The following is a 17,148-nucleotide window of genomic DNA, read 5'->3' as shown; positions in this document are numbered from 1 at the left end:
TTATTACATGAAGGTTTCCCTGCAGTCTTCCACAGGGAATGTCATTGCCAGAGTCCTTCTCAACCACTCCTCTCAGTGGTTACAGAATGCACAATGTAGTTTGCTCCCATCCAGCTGTAAAATGGAGTCAAGATAACTACAAAGATTATATCAGTTATGCAAAGATTATAAAATACAAAGATTAAATCAGTTATCTTGCATGTCTTTCTTTTTCTTGGTCTATTAATTGAGAGTGACTATGGCGTAGCAGTTGAAAGTTTGGCTTCTGGCAGAAATAGTTTCTATCGAATGTCTGTCATACAGGGTGAGATGCGGTGTCAGTGCAGGTTGATGTCATGCTTGGCTGTGTCATCAGCCCAATACTTTAGAGTCATAGACAGGAATAGCTCAGAAACAGACACTTTAGCCCACCATGTCCTTCATGATGTTCCCTAATTTTTCTCGCTGCAATACTGTGATTCACCTCTAATGTACTTCCAAGAGGAGTTGAACTAATCTACAGGGCAATGGAAAAATGTGTAATGTATGTCACCTCCACTCCAGAACCAAGGTTACCCCAAGCCCAGGCATTGCATTACACTATGAAGTCAACACCTGGGTACGCACATGTTCCAAGGCTGAGCTCCAAGTCACTGCTGCTTTGTTGACTGAGCCGTATTGGCTTTATAGTTAGCATGTACAAAGCAAACATCCTCTGTCACTCACCCCTGTAGACAACACTATCCACAGGATTTAACTGTTCATGATGAGACTTTGGAAGAGATAGATTACTTCCGGTATCTCAGGAGCCACCTCTCAGCAAAGTCAGCTTTCTGAACAAAAGAACATTTTGCGATCAAGGCATCATATCTGACACAAAGTCAGTAATGGTCTTGTCCTCTTGTATATTGTACATCTGAGAACAAGGCACCACAAAGTATTGTAGAGATATCACCAACATTCACTCTGCAAAGTCCACTAAAGGCACTAGCAGGAGAAAGGAACAAATGGTCCTGTTCTCTCCCAGGACAACAAGCAGACTCTCAAGGCTCAGATTGCACTGTTTCCTTTGACAGGTAGGCCACATAATTTGATTGCATTAACAGCAAAGTCACAAAAAGAACACCCTGCAACATTAAGATTTGAAACCATGTTTGAAATGTTTCCCCTGCACATCCAGTAACAGTAAGATTATAGGGTGAAACATTTCAAAGATGTTCCTGGGGTTCAGTGAAAAAATGTAACATTCCCATTGGCCCATGTGGATCCCTAGCCCATGAGCAAAATTAAAAAGGGGCTGCCAAGGAGGTGGAAAAAATCTCAGGTCTATTTATTGACAGAACAAAAGGCCTAATATGAAAGGATAAAGGAGTCCTGCACCTCACAAACTACCCACCCCATTTGTTCCTGCAAGTATCTCCTATCCCACTTGTGGCTGATTCTGAGATCCTCTACTGGCCTCTAACAGAGCGGAAACCAATTATCCTTGACCTCAAGAGAGCACCTAGGATGGAAAATACACCGCTGAAGTAAGCACTCCTAACCACTGGAAGACAACTTACAATTCACAAGATAGTACTGCATTGATAAACCCTGTGATAGCTGCAAACACGAGGAAATCTGCAGATGTTGGAATTTCAAGCAACACACATAAAAGTTGCTGGTGAACGCAGCAGGCCAGGCTGCATCTCTAGGAAGAGGTACAGTCGACGTTTCAGGCCGAGACCCTTCGACAGGACTAACTGAAAGAAGAGCTAGTAAGAGATTTGAAAGTGGGAGGGGGAGGGGGAGATCCGAAATGATAGGAGAAGACAGGAGGGGAGGGGTGGATCTAAGAGCTGGAGAAAGGAGAAGATCATGGGACGGGAAGCCTGGGGAAAAAGAGAAGGGGGAGGGGAGCCCAGAGGGTGGAGAGCAGGCAAGGAGTTATAGTGAGAGGGACAGAGGGAGAAAAAAGAGAGAGGAAAAAAAGGGGGGGGAATAAAAAATATATTTAAAAAAAACTAAATAAATAAATAAGGGATGGGGTGTGAAGGGGAGGAGGGGCATTAACAGAAGTTAGAGAAGTCAATATTCATGCCATCAGGTTGGAGGCTACCCAGACCGAATATAAGTTATAGAGTGTCATTCACACATTATGATCTCCCGATGGGCACTGCAGTCCACAAAGAACGTTTGAAGTATAGATATTGTAATAATTAGGAACCACAATGTAGGAACAAATAAATTGCACACACCGAGTCCTGCAACAGGACTAGAAAGGAAGGGTGAGGCAAAGCTTTATCAGCCTTCCCAGATAGATGTAAAAGTTCGAATTGCACAGTGAGGATACCATGCTATCCTTCCCAACGTTATGTGAAATACCATCCCTAAAAACACCTAAAGTATTTTATATCTGGTTGCAGTTCTGAGACTCGGTGTGTGCAATTTATTTGTTTCTGCATTGTGGTTCCTAATTATTACAATATCTATACTTCAAACGTTCCTTGTGGACTGCAGTGCCCATCGGGAGATCATAACGTGTGAATGACACTCTATAACTTATATTCGGTCTGGGTAGCCTCCAACCTGATGGCATGAATATTGACTCCTCTAACTTCTGTTAATGCCCCTCCTCCCCTTCACACCCCATCCCTTATTTATTTATTTAATATATTTTTATTCCCCCCCCCCTTTTTTCCCTCTCTCTTTTTTCTCCCTCTGTCCCTCTCACTATAACCCCTTGCCTGCTCTCCACCCTCCAGGCTTCCCTCCCCCCTTCTCTTTCTCCGCAGGCTTCCCATCCCATGATCCTCTCCCTTCTCCAGCTCTTAGCTCCATCCCTCCCCCTCCTGTCTTCTCCTATCATTTCAGATCTCCCCCTCTCCCTCCCACTTTCAAATCTCTTACTAGCTCTTCTTTCAGTTAGTCCTGACAAAGGGTCCCGGCCCGAAACGTTGACTGTACCTCTTCCTAGAGATGCTGCCTGGCCTGCTGCGTTCACCAGCAACTTTTATGTGTGTTGCTTGTGATAGCTGTTAAGTTTTGTAACTTCAGAACATTAAATTAATTCAAAAGATGACACAGGAGTCCAGGAATGCAGGTCTAGCTTGGTGTTTACTTTAAGTGAAACACACGTTATCATGCAGTGGCATTATGATGCATGCAATTTGAGTATTTCATGTACCCCATAATGAATTATTGAAACGAGCAATGCTTGAACAAACAAGATAGTTTCAAGACTACTGAACTATTATTTAAATATTAAATGCACTGCTGCTGCTTAGCTATAAACAACTCAAAAGAGAATGTATCTCAGCTATATGCAGAATATAATATGCAACCCAACTACAACATACAGACATCCACAGCATAGTAAATTTTTAATTGTCCCATTCAGGCCTAAAGATTTAATTGCTGTGAAGGCTTTCTTACTCTTCTGGGATAATGTCTTTTCTGATGGGGGGGAGGGGGAAGGGATCAATCTGCTTGAGAGGAGAGACCTGTGGCTGTGAAACAATTTCAGGTTGTGGTGGTTATAGTTGTTGACTCTGAGACTGCAGGAAGTGGTTCTGACAGCGGTACCACCTTTCTTCTCTAACATTTGATTCTACTCTCCTCTAACGGATTGATGTGCTGCCTCCAGGTGATATCGGACGCAAACTCCACTTTGTAGGACAGTGGTCCAGTTCCGTCCTTAATCTTTCTGCGTACCCACTTTCGATCGTCTCTGTAGTCCTTCACCAGGACTCCTTGTCCAGGAGTGAAACATTGAACCTCCTTTTTTGAGGGGCGTTCAGTTTGCCCCCGCTGTTTGTCCCGAATACTCCTTCTGAGATTGGATTTGAAGAGATCCAAGCGTGAGCACAATGGATGACCCAGGAACAGCGTAACTGATGAGTTGTTGGTTGTGCACTGTGTTGCATTGTGATATACAAGGAGGAATCTGGTGAGCTTCTAATTCCGTGTCAGTGCAGTGTATTTTGCTCATTGCTCGCAGTGCATTCTTTAGACTCTGGACAAAGCTTTCCATCAAGCCACTTGTAGTTGGGTAATATGCTGCAGATGTAATATGTCTTATTCCATTCATTTTTAGGAATGTTCCGCCACAAACTGTGATCCATTGTCACTGATTACGTGTTCTGGAACACCAGTCCTTGACAAGATGCTTTTCAGCATATCAACAGTGGATGGCTGTAGTGGAGACTGACGGGAAAACTTCTGGCCACTTTGTAGCTGCATCCATTTCGACCAAGAAATGTGTGCCCATGAATGGTCTGGCAAAATTCAGATCAATCCTCTGCCAGAGCAATGCATGCCATTCCCAAGGATGGGCAAGTGCTACTCTTGGCATCCCAAACTGTGCATAGTAAGCTGCTCGATCTGCTGATCTATACCAGGCCGGAAAGCAAAGCTTTGGGCCAACACCTTCATTATTACCATGCCTAGATGATGCCTAGGAGCGTGTAGCTCCTCCAGTGCTTTAGCTTTCAACTTGGATAGTACAACAACTCTTAAGCCCCATATAAGGCAACCTCCATGAAGGGCAGGTTCATCTTGGCACTGGTAAAGATGGGGGAACTGGAGTTTCTGCTGCACATTCCAGCCATTATGGTAGACCTGAAACAGTATGGGTTTTTTTCTGGTGTGCCTTTGTATCATCTCTGCCTTAATAGGGTGACTATTGCTTTGAGGTAGGGAGAATATGTCAAGAGTAGAGTCTACTTTTGTAATTTTTTTTCTGGTATTTCCTTCCAAGGACAATCCATTAGCATTTCCAGGATTCGGCATCCTCTTGAATTCATTCTGTAACAGAGCCCAGCTCTGCATTTGTGAGCTGCTGTTAGTGGAAAACCTTTCTGTGAATTGAAAATGAACAGTAGTTTTTAATCACCAGTAATGAGGATAAACTCTCTCCCATACATATACTGGTTAAAATGTTTTACACTCCAAACGAGACTCATGGCTTTTCTGTGCGTAATTTTTCCCTGCAGCGGTAAGGGAACGTGATGCAAAGGCTACAAGGCGTTAATTTCCATCACGCATAAAATGTGACATGACTGCATCTATTCCATAAGGTAAGGCATCACAGGCAAGCTTCACTGGACAATACGGGTCATAATATGTCAATACATTCTCCGAGGTCATCATTTCCTTTTCCATTTTGAAAGCCAGTTCACACTTTGCTTTCTCCATTGCCATTTCTTCCTGATCTGCAGTAATGAGCTCAAGTGGGGGAGCATAGTAGCTGGATTTGGCAGGAACATGTTATAGTAGTTGGCAGATTCTAAAAAGGACCAGAATTGTGATATGTCCTTTAGCCTTGGGGCATCCACCGCTGCTTGAATTTTCTCAACACACTTGTGTAATTCTTGTGTGTCAATAGTGTGACCACAGTAAGTAATGCTTGATTTAAAGAATTCATACTTGTTGCGTCATGCTCTGAGCTCATAATCTTCTAATCTTTTAACACTGTCTTGAGGTTTTGGAGATGTTTCTTTCATCCTTACGGTTAACAATGATGTCATTCAGGTAACACTGAGTTCCTGGGCAGCCTTGTGACTCCAACTCCATTGGTTTCTGCCAGAGTGCAGGTGCAGATACTACTCCTATTGCAGTGATAAAACCCTTTGTGAGGGTTTATAATGAGAAACACCTTGGAGTCTTCATCTATCTCCATCTGTAGGTGTGCCTCAGATAGGTCCATTTTGCTGAAGTGCATCCCTCCAGAAAGGTTTGCAAAGATATCCTCTATCCTGGGTAGAGGGTATTGATCTACTTCCAGTACTGGGTTGATGGTGACCATAAAATCACTACCGATCCCAACAGACGCATTCTTCTAGGCTACTGGAACCAATGGTGTTGCCCATGGGCTCCAGTCAACCTTGGAAAGAATTCCTTCAGCCTCCATGTGATTTAGCTTGCTGGCTACCTTATCACAAATGGTATTAGGAACTGGACAGGCTTTGCAAAACTTTCTGTGCGGCATTTTCATTTAACACTATTTTACCCTTGATATGTTTTTGAGTTTTCCAAAGCTATCCTTGAACATTGCCATGGCATCATCCAGTACCCTTCTCAATTCGCTTTCACTTGACTCTATTACACTGGATGTGGCTTGCAAATGGTGGATGGATCTCCAAATAAATTGTAGTTGGCTCAGCCAATCACATCCCCACAATACTGACTTTCCTGTTTTCACCACATACAAACTCAATGTGATTTGTTGGTTGTTGTATTTCACAGTTATGAATGTCATTCCCACTGGAGTTAATATATATTTTCTCCAATATAAGTTCTTAGTTGAATATCTGCAGGCTTCAGTTTGATATCTTTGAAATGCTGTTCAAACTCATTTTGTGGAATGACTGAAACAACTGAACCAGTGTCCTAACGTTCATGCAGATTAATGCTATTTTGGAACTGCAACTTGACTTTTTATCTTTTTCTCTTTCCTGCGCACACTATTTATTTTGATCAGCCTGAAATGCACTTCGTATGTGTCCTACTTTGTTAGATTTTCTGCAAATTTCACCTTTAAATCTGCATTGGTCTAGTGTATGTGAGCTGATGCCATAATGGTAACATAATTTGTTTGGCCAGGCTGGTTTCTGTTTAGGTGTTGCAATTTTGATCATGCTTACTTTCATTCCCCACTGTAACTCAATTGCCTCTCATTGAAACAGCAATTTCAACTGCTTTTTAAAACGTAAGTTGTGCTTCAGTTAGGAGCCATTCATGTATGCTTCCTTTTAACATTCCACATTAAATCATCTCTCAGTGTATCATTAAGGCCTTTCCAAACTGACAACGCTCAAATAATCTCTTCAATTCAGCCACATATGCTGAAATGGACTTTCCTTTTTGATTCCGTTTATGAAAACTAAAGTGTTCTGCTATCAACAGTGGCTTTGGTTGTATGTGTTCCTGCATTACTTTGACAGTATCAGCAAAGCTCATATCTGTTGCTTTGGTTGGAGCAGTCAAGCTGTTTGCCTTTAAACCAAATGCACTTAGCAGCATTGGCTCTCGCTTCTCATAGGCGATTTAATTTGCTTCAAAATACTGTTCAATTTTCTCAGTATATAAAATCTAGTTATCTGTTGTGCAATCAAATTCACAAATCTTTCTGATGTAGCCAGCCATTTCTGGCATTATTTATGATTATTATCATTTGGTACTCACCCGTTATGAACCCATGAATTCATCTGTTTTCTGACTTTTTTTGATACTCGATCATGTCTTCCCTTCTGAAGAACTCGTGCTGCGCTGCTTTTAACTTGACTGCCTCTGCACGTGCTGGGCTGTATTCTTTACTTGCTATTCCTCACTGCTTTTTTTTAGTTTGAACATCTTGCTGCGCTTCAACAGGTCGATAGCCATCTCAGGTTTTTTTTTTAAAATACCTCACTGCCACTGTTATGTTTTGTAACTTCAAAACATTAAAGTAATTCAGGAATGCCGGTGTAACTTCGTGTTCACTTTAAGCAAGGCACACACATATCACATGATAGTGTGACAATGTATGCAATTCATATATTTATGCATATACCTGTAAACAATTATTGAAACAACTAGGAAGGCTCAGTCAAACAATATATTTACAAGATTACTCAAATATTACTTAAATTATTAAATACACAACAATAGCTGACTAATATTGCTATTCACAGCCTATCACTTGTGACATTTCATGAATTGCACAATAGGAAAATCGCACGATGTACAATCTACATACAAATGCTCTCAATTTCTTAATAACTAATCATAACCTCAAATCCCGGGTGGAATTTGCTGAACTGCATAATATTTACAGAATGGCTGCACTTACATTATTTGCAAAAAAGTCTGTGCAAAGTACCTGAAACCCAATTAATTGCTGGTAACCAACAGGAATTCAAGAAATGCAGCTGCAATCTGTGTAAAGTCATCAAAGCAGTGAAATGACAATACAGGGACAAGATCCAGTCACAACTTTCCACCAACAACACACGCAGCTTATGGCAAGGTCTGCACACCATCACAGACTTCAAAGCTAAGTGCAGGGGTGCTGCTAACATCGCTGCCTCTCTCCCGGGTAAGCTAAATCTTTTTTACTCTCAGTTTGACGTCACCAATACTGAGCCTGAGGAGAGCCGCTGAAGCGACCTGCACCTTGGTCATCTCTGAGGCTGAAGTATGCAGGTGTTTCCAATGAGTCACAAGGCTGAGGGACCCGGCGGCATTTCAGGGCGGGTACTCTGGATGTGTGCGGTACAACTGGCAGGTGTGTTTACAGACATTTTTAATCTCTCCCCCTCCCAGTGCAGAGTGCCCTCCTGTTTCAAAACATCCACCATTGTCCCTGAACCTAAAAAGACCCAGGTAACATGTCTGAACGACTGGCGTCCTGTCACCTCAATAATAAGCAAATGATTTGAGAGGCTAGATCTGCAGCATGCTACCACCCACACTGGACCCTGTACAATTCGCCTGCCGACACAACTAATTGACAGATGATGCAATAGCCACAGCTCTACACACTGTCCTTACACACCTGGAGAAGAGGGATGCCTATGTGAGAATGCTGTTCTTGGACGACAATTCAGCATTCAGCACCATAATTCCCTCCAGGTTTGACACGAGATCTCAGCCTTCACCCTACCTTGTGCATCTTGATCCTGGACTTCCTGTCAGATGCCCGGCAGATGGCAAGGTGGGCTTTCTCACCCCTGACCCTCAACACAGGACAGCGCAGAGAGTTTAAAAAGGAGACCACCCCATACAATAGGCAGCTGTCGGAGCAGGCAGCGGAGTGAGTGGTAGCAGAGTGTAGGGCTTTGGCTTCAACGGGCTTCGGCGGTAAACGGGAAGAGGCGAGAGCAAAGCACAACTCTTCCCCCCCCCCTTGGCGAATCGGCCTGAACAGACAGGAACAGCAGGGCTCACACAGCTAATGGTACGAGCTAACGGTTTAAAAAGTTTGTGTATTTGGCAAGGTAAGTGGGTGAGTAGACTTATTTTTCCTGTTTCATTCCTGTAGAATTAGATAGCATGCCTGCAGGGTTAGTGCTTTGTTCAGGGTGTCAGATGTGGGAATCCTGGGAGACCTCCAGCCTCCCTGATGGCCACATCTGCGCCAGGTGCACGAGATGCAGCTCCTCAGAGATTGAGCTAGGGATCTGGAGCTGCAGCTTGATGACCTACTGCTTATCAGGGTAAGTGAAGAGATGATAGACAGGAGCTACAGGGAGGTAGTCATCCCTAGGCTACAGGGGTCAGAAAACTGGGTGACTGTCAGGAGAGGGAAGGAAAATGCCCGGATAGTGGAGAGCACACCTGTAGCTGTCCCCCTCAGCAACAAATATCTTGTTCTGGATGCTGTTGAGGGGGTGACCTGACAGGGGACGCCCACAGTGACCGGGTCTCTGGCACTGAGCCTGGCACTGTTGTGCAAGAGGGAAGGAGGGAGAAGAGGAATGCGGTAGTCATAGGGGATTCCATAGTCAGGGGAACACACAGGAGATTCTGTGAGCCTGATAGAGATACCCGCATGGTGTGTTGCCTCCCAAGTGCCAGGGTACGGGATGTCTCGGATCGGGTCCAGAATATTCTGAAGGGAGAGGGCGAGCAGCCAGTTGTCTTGGTACATGTTGGTACCAATGACATAGATAGGACAAGAAAGGAGGTCCTGAAGAGAGATTTCCGGGAGTTAGGAAGGAAGCTGAGAAGCAGGACCTCCAGGGTGGTAATCTTGGGATTGCTACCTGTGCCACGTGCTAGCGAGGGCAAGAATAGTAGGATCAGGCAGATGAATGCGTGGCTGAGAGACTGGTGCAGGGGGCAGGGCTTCAGATTCTTGGATAATTGGGATCTCTTCTGGGGGAAGTATGACCTGTTCAAAATGGACAGGTTACACCTGAACCCGAGGGGTCCAATATCCTGGCGGGAAAGTTTAATAGAGCTGTTAGGGAAGGTTTAAACTAATTTGGCAGAGGGATAGGAACCGGAATGATAGAGCGGAGGAAGGAGAAAACAGAAATAAGTCTAAGATAGTGAGCAGTAAAGATGTCAGGAAAGACAGGCAGGTGATGGGGGAAATTTGTAGACATTGGGATGAGTTGCAGTGCAATAAAGTTGCAGTGAAATCAAAGCGAAAAGTACCAAATACTGGTCCTAAGGTGTTATAGTTAAATGCATGCAGCATTAGGAATAAGGTGGACGATCTTGTCGTACAGCTACTGATTGGCAGGTATGATATTGTGGCCATCACTGAGACGTGGCTAAAGAATGCATGTCTCTGGGAGCTGAACATCCAAGGATACACGGTGTATCGGAAGGATAGGAAGGTAGGCAGAGGGGGAGGCATGGCTTTATTGGTAAGAAATGATATTAAATCATTAGAAAGAGGTGATATAGGATCGGAAGGTGCAGAATCTTTATGGGTTGAGCTAAGAAATCACAGGGGTAAAAGAACCCTGATGGCAGTTAATTATAGGCCTCCAAACAGCTGCAGTGATGTGGACTACAAATTACAACAGGAAATAGAAAAGGCTTGTCAGAAGGGCAGTTTTATGATAATTGTGGGGGATTTTAACATGCGAGTGGATTGGGAAAATCAGGTTCGCACTGGATCTCAAGAGAGAAAATTTGTAGAATGTCTGCAAGGTGGCTTTTTAGAACAGCTTGTTGTTGAGCCCACTAGGGGATCGGCTGTACTGGATTGGGTATTGTGTAATGAACCGGAGGTGATTAGAGAGATTGAGGTGAAGGAACCCTTAGGAGGCAGTGATCATAACATGATTGAGTTCACTGTGAAATTTGAAAAAGAGAAGCCGAAACCTGATGTGCTGGTATTTCAGTGGAGTAAAGGAAATTACAGTGGCATGAGAGAGGAACTGGCCAAAGTTGACTGGAAAGAGACACTGGCGGGAAAGACGGCAGAGCAGCAGTGGCTGGAGTTTATGTGAGAAATGAGGAAGGTGCAAGACAGGTATATTCCAAAAAAGAAGAAATTTTCGAATGGAAAAAGGATGCAACCGTGGCTGGCAAGAGAAGTCAAAGCCAAAGTTAAAGCAAAGGAGAGGGCATACAAGGAAGCAAAAATTAGTGGGAAGACAGAGGATTGAGAATTTTTTAAAAGCTTAAAAAAGGAAACTAAGAAGGTCATTAAGAAGGAAAAGGTCAACTATGAAAGGAAGTTAGCAAATAATATCAAAGAGGATACTAAAAGCTTTTTCACTTATATAAAGAATAAAAGACAGGTGAGAGTACATATAGGACCGATAGAAAATGATGCTGGAGAAATTGTAATGGGAGATAAGGAGATGACAGAAGAACTGAACGAGTATTTTGCATCAGTCTTCACTGAGGAAGACATCAGCAGTATACCGGACACTCAAGAGTGGCAGGGAAGAGAAGTGTGCGCAGTCACAGTTATGACAGAGAAAGTACTCAGGAAGCTGAATAGTCTAAAGGTAAATAAATCTCCCGGACCAGATGGAATGCACCCTTGTGTTCTGAAGGAAGTAGCTGTGGAGATTGAGGAGGCATTAGTGGTGATCTTCAAAAGTCGATAGATTCTGGCATGGTTCCGGAGGACTGGAAGATTGCAGATGTCACTCCGCTATATAAGAAGGGGGCAAGAAAGCAAAAAGGAAATTATAGGCCTGTTAGCTTGACATCAGTGGTTGGGAAGTTGTTTGAGTCGATTGTCAAGGATGAGGTTACAGAGTACCTGGAGGCATATGACAAAATAGGCAGAACTCAGCATGGATTCCTTAAAGGAAAATCCTGCCTGACAAACCTATTACAATTTTTTGAGGAAATTACAAGTAGGCTAGACAAGGGAGATGCAGTGGATGTTGTATATTTGGATTTTCAGAAGGCCTTTGACAAGGTGCCGCACATGAGGCTACTTATCAAGATAAGAGCCCATGGAATTACGAGAAAGTTACATACGTGGATAGAGCGTTGGCTGATTGGCAGGAAACAGAGAGTGGGAATAAAGGGATCCTATTCTGGTTGGCTGCCGGTTACCAGTGGTGTTCCACAGTGGTCCGTGTTGGGGCTGCTTCTTTTTACATTGTACATCAACGATTTGGATTATGGAATAGATGGTTTTGTGGCTAAGTTTGCTGATGATACGAAGATAGGTGGAGGGGCTGGTAGTGCTGAGGAAACAGAGAGTCTGCAGAGAGACTTGGATAGATTGGAAGAATGGGCAAAGAAGTGGCAAATGAATTACAATGTTGGAAAGTGTATGGTTCTGCACTTTGGCAGAAGAAATAAACGGGCAGACTATTATTTAAATGGGGAGAGAATTCAAAGTTCCGAGATGCAACAGGACTTGGGAGTCCTCGTACAGGATACCTTTAAGGTTAACCTCCAGTTTGAGTCAGTAGTGAAGAAGGCGAATGCAATGTTAGCATTCATTTCTAGAGGAATAGAGTATAGAAGCAGGGACATGATGTTGAGGCTCTACAAGGCGCTGGTGAGACCTCACTTGGAGTACTGCGGGCAGTTTTGGTCTCCTTATTTAAGAAAGGATGAGCTGACGTTGGAGAAGGTACAGAGAAGATTCACTAGAATGATTCCGGGAATGAGAGGATTAACATATGAGCAACATTTGTCCGCTCTTGGACTTCCTTGGAGTTTAGAAGAATGAGGGGAGACCTCATAGAAACATTTCCTATGTTGAAAGGCATGGACAGGGTGGATGTGGCAAAGTTGTTTCCCATGATGGGGGAGTCTAGTACGAGAGGGCATGACTTGAGGATTGAAGGGCGCCCATTCAAAACAGAGATGCGAAGAAATTTTTTTAGTCAGAGCGTGGTGAATCTATGGAATTTGTTGCCACGGGCAGCAGTGGAGGCCAAGTCATTGGGTGTATTTAAGGCAGAGATTGATAGGTATCTGAATAGCCAGGGCATCAAAGGTTATGGTGAGAAGATGGGGGAGTGGAACTAAATAGGAGAATGGATCAGCTCATGATAAAATGGTGGAGCAGACTCGATGGGCCAAGTGGCCGACTTCTGCTCCTTTGTCTTATTGTCTAATTAAACTGAATTCAATTCAATTCTTGTCACAGTTTCTAATATATGCAAATAAGTGACTTATTTTGCACATAAAATTATCTATTTTAGGCTAGAAACTTAGCTAAGCAATAACTTCAGATTTATCACACCACTTAAAAACTTACTCAGACCCCTTGCTTCAAAATATTACATTCACAAGTTCCTTTACTTTAGAAATGGCAGGTAAAAAGCCTTCATTCACATCAAACCCAAGAGATTTCTGTTCGATTGCAGTGGTGAAATTTGAAAGCAACAGAGCTTGTGAGAGGATTTTGGATTGCTGATAGTAGTTGAATTTTTATGTTTGGTTTTACATGCTCAAAATATTACTACTGCTGAGATGAGGACAAAGAGCAACACTTGTGCTTTCATTATTACCACCGACCTATTACAGATTATAAAATTAATTGTATACCATGAAAATCAAATTATATCTACCAGCATAAATTATTGGAAAAGTGATCCTGATTATTCTTAGAAAAAAAAGGTAATTATAGTGCAGTTCTAAAGCAGAGAGAAGACCTATGTATCTGCCAATTACTAAATAATTGACAATGATGATAATATTTAAATAAACTGACATCAGTTTTTCTCACTCATCAACAACAAATCATGGTGTGATTTGAAACACTTGATTATCAATATCAAGAAACAATGAATATAAATTTGAAGCAACAACCTATTAGAGGAAGTTAACAGGTCAAGCAACATCTGTGCAGGGAATGAATTTGCCAATGTTTTGGGTTGAGACCTTGTGTCAGGACAAATAAGATACACACAGATACTGCTTGATTCACCGAGCTCTTCCAGCAGATTGGTTGTTGTTCCAGACTACAGTATCAGTATCTGCAGACTGCTGTGTCTCAAATACAAATGTGTCTTCTGTGCTTTACATACTATTCTTGAAACCACATATGCAAAATTAATATTTTTCTGTACTCCAGTATGACCCAGAACTTCAACTGGAAATAGACAGAATTATGTAAATGCATACTAAACAAAGACCACCTTCGCAAGTTGGGATGGGTGACGACCACCTTCCAGAGCTGTTACACTGCAGATTGTCTGACCCGTTCAACGAGAACCCTTCTGCACAACTGTAGACACAGACTGAGCGGAAAGTGAAGTTGCCACCTACATGGGAACAGTTCTGATAACCATTTGCAGGAAGCTTTGGAACATCACACTTCACAGCTGAAACAGAAAGTGAAGAATTGAGTGGTAAGTGCACTTATGCAAAATGTGTTACATTAAAAATTCTCAAAGCACCTTATCCAGTGTAGTGACACACATTATGTGGGGAAACCTGCATTATATTGTACTTGCACATCTCATAAACAATAGAGTAATTGGTGGACTTTGCATTTTATTCCACCGGGTATTTCAGCATCTGCTCTGCGTGGGCGGTTGCAAGGCAAAGCACTTCACTCATAGTGCTCTTGACATTAGACCTGACCTTCGTGACTGCACTGGAGAATCACTCGGTTCCGTGCATACAGTCACGCTATGGTGTCAGTGTATTGTGATCATACTCAAGACATCCATTGAAAAGTGGTATCACTCATCAAAACATAAACACTGCTCTGCATAAAGCTGGGTTTCCATACAATATTTTATCAAAGACGTGATTTTCTTGAGTTTTGTTAATAAGAAGAACACTTTAATTTTGAGAGCTCACTGCTGTCAGAGGTCTTTGTAGAGCTTTGTATTCTTTTCTGATACTTAAAAGGCATTTTAAAAAAGTCCAACTAAACAATTAAAAGTAGAAATTAAGAAGAAGTGTATTAATATCAAAGTCAAGATTGAGCTTACTGTCATGGGAAAGGACAGAATTGTGCAAAAACATATTAAACAAAGAATACAGTACCTTCGCAAGTGGGGATGGGTGATGACCACTTTCCAGAGCTGTTACACTGCAGACTCTCTGACCCGATCAACAAGAACCCTTCTGCACAGCTATAAACACAGACTGAGCGGAAAGTGAAGTCTCCACCTGGATGGGAACAGTTCTGATATCCATTCGCTGGAAGCTTTGGAACATCACACCTCACCGCTGAAACGAAAAGTTAAGAATTGAATAATAAGTGCACTTATGCAGAATGTGCCAAATTCGAAATTCTCAAGGCATCTTATCCAGTGTAATGACACACAGTATGTGGGGAAACCTGCATTATATTGTACTTGTACATCTCACAAACAGGAAGGTAACTGGAGAATGCTCCATACTTCACATCATTGAATATTTTAACATCTCCTCCAATATGAACAATCAGCCGTTCTTTGTTAACTCCAGCTACCACCTCCCAGCCTCTGATGCTATTTTCATTCTTCCCTTCTCCATCTGCCTGTCATCCCTCTTGTCTGCACCCTCCTATTGCTTATCAGCTCTTGCTTCGCCTGTCCCCCCCTCTTCATTTTGGCTATCTCCCCTCTTTCTCTCGATCCAGAGTAAGGGTCTCGACCCTAAATATTACCAATCCACTTCCCTCCGGAGGAGCTGTCTGACCAGCTGAGTTCACACAGAGGCTTTGCTTTTTGCTGCATGACCTCACATCTACAATCTCTGGTGTCACTGGTGGAGAAAGATGTTACCAGGGAAATCAAACTTTTATAGCATTGGAAAGACTTCCTACATTCAATAAGATAAAATCTAACCTGAAAAACATCCTTTCATTTATATGAGTGTGTCAATTCAAATATGAATGCACTGTCTATACTGGTATGGGCATGTGATGAATCAAACCTGGGAAAATGTTGAGTGGTTGCACACAAAATGCATTTGGTCTCACCCACCGTGAACTCAGTGCTGAATGCAGAGGAAGAGAGGGAGGTGAGATGAGTTGGCACCTAACCCTACAGAGGTTTAAGTGCAGGCATCAGCAATGTGCTAGCTTTTGCACTATAGCTAGCTGGCAACTCTCCATCGAACCACTTGAATTTTGAGAGCTCGCTCCTGTCAAAGGTCTTTAGAAGGCTTTGTTTTTGTTTCCTGATACTTAAAAAAGTCCAACTAGGCTTAATTAAAAGTAGAAATGAAGTAGAACTGTACTAATATCACAGTCAAAGTTGAGTTTTACTGTCATGGAAGGGGAGAAAATTGTGGAAATGCAGATTAATCAAAGATCACCTTCACACGTTGGTACAGGGGATGACCACTTTCCAGAGCTTTCACATTGCTGTCTCTCCGACCCGACCAAGGAAAACCCTCCTGCACAGCTATAAACACAGACTGAGCGGAAAGTGAAGTCTCCACCTGGGTGGGAACAGTTCTGATATCCATTCGCTGGAAGCTTTGGAACATCACACCTCACCGCTGAAACGGAACATGAATGTTTGAGTAATAAGTGCGCTTAAGATATTCTCAAAGCACTTCACCAGTGCAGTGACACCTATTACATGGGGCCAGGCCTGCAGCACATTGCACTTGCAGATGTCACAAACAAGAGGGTAAACTGGAGCTCACTCCACACTTCACTGTATTGACTGTTTTAGCATCTGTTTTATGTGAACGGTCAAGCTGTCATCAGCCATTCTTTGTTAACTCGGGCTACCACCTCCCAGCCTCTGATGCTATTTTCATTCTTCCCTTCTCCATCTGCCTGTCACCCTCCTTGTCTGCATCCTCCTGTCACTTATTAGCTCTTGCTCCACCTGTCCCTTACCTCTTTGATCTGGCTATCTCCCCACTTTCTCTCGATCCAGAGTACAGGACTTGACCCTAGATGTTACCCATCTCCTTTGAGGTACCTTCTGACCAGCTGAGTTCACACAGAGGCCAGCTTTTTGCTGCATAAACTAGCATCTACAATCTCTGGTGTCTCTGTGAGTGTTGTAGTATAGAGAGACCAAGGAGTACGAGTACATAGTTCCCTGTCTGTCATGGTCCGGTTTGTGGCCCGCATTCCGGTTCACGGTCCGGTCCGTGGACTCAGGACTTCAGGTCTTTCAGCTGTCCCTCATTTGGTTGACTTAATCATAGGCACCTGATTCCCATCATGGAGCTTGAAGATAAGTGGCCTTGGGGTTGAGTGTGGGCTGCTGGTTTGTCTTGTCAGTTCCCCTTGGAACAACCTGCTGATGAAAGGCTGGTGAAACCATTTGTGATCTCTAGGCCTGGTTGGAGGACGACTGCTTC

General features: G+C 43.1%; 1 protein-coding gene across 2 annotated transcripts in view; it reads right to left on the bottom strand.

Moving 5' to 3' along the window:
- LOC140206015 (E-selectin-like) overlaps positions 1–17,148 on the bottom strand; it is a 43,489-nt gene that overhangs the window by 12,953 nt on the left and 13,388 nt on the right. For both annotated transcript variants that reach the window (XM_072274041.1, XM_072274042.1), the window contains 3 exons: positions 16,141–16,326; positions 14,881–15,066; positions 14,022–14,207 (listed from right to left, as the gene is read on the bottom strand). In XM_072274041.1, coding sequence (XP_072130142.1) covers positions 14,022–14,207; positions 14,881–15,066; positions 16,141–16,326 — 558 coding nt within the window. The remainder of the gene's footprint in view (positions 1–14,021; positions 14,208–14,880; positions 15,067–16,140; positions 16,327–17,148) is intronic.

Source organism: Mobula birostris, chromosome 12 (assembly GCF_030028105.1).
Source record: "Mobula birostris isolate sMobBir1 chromosome 12, sMobBir1.hap1, whole genome shotgun sequence".
NCBI classification, from domain to species: domain Eukaryota; kingdom Metazoa; phylum Chordata; class Chondrichthyes; order Myliobatiformes; family Myliobatidae; genus Mobula; species Mobula birostris.
Note: the sequence above shows the minus strand (reverse complement) of the source record. Positions and strands in the feature narration are given on the sequence as shown.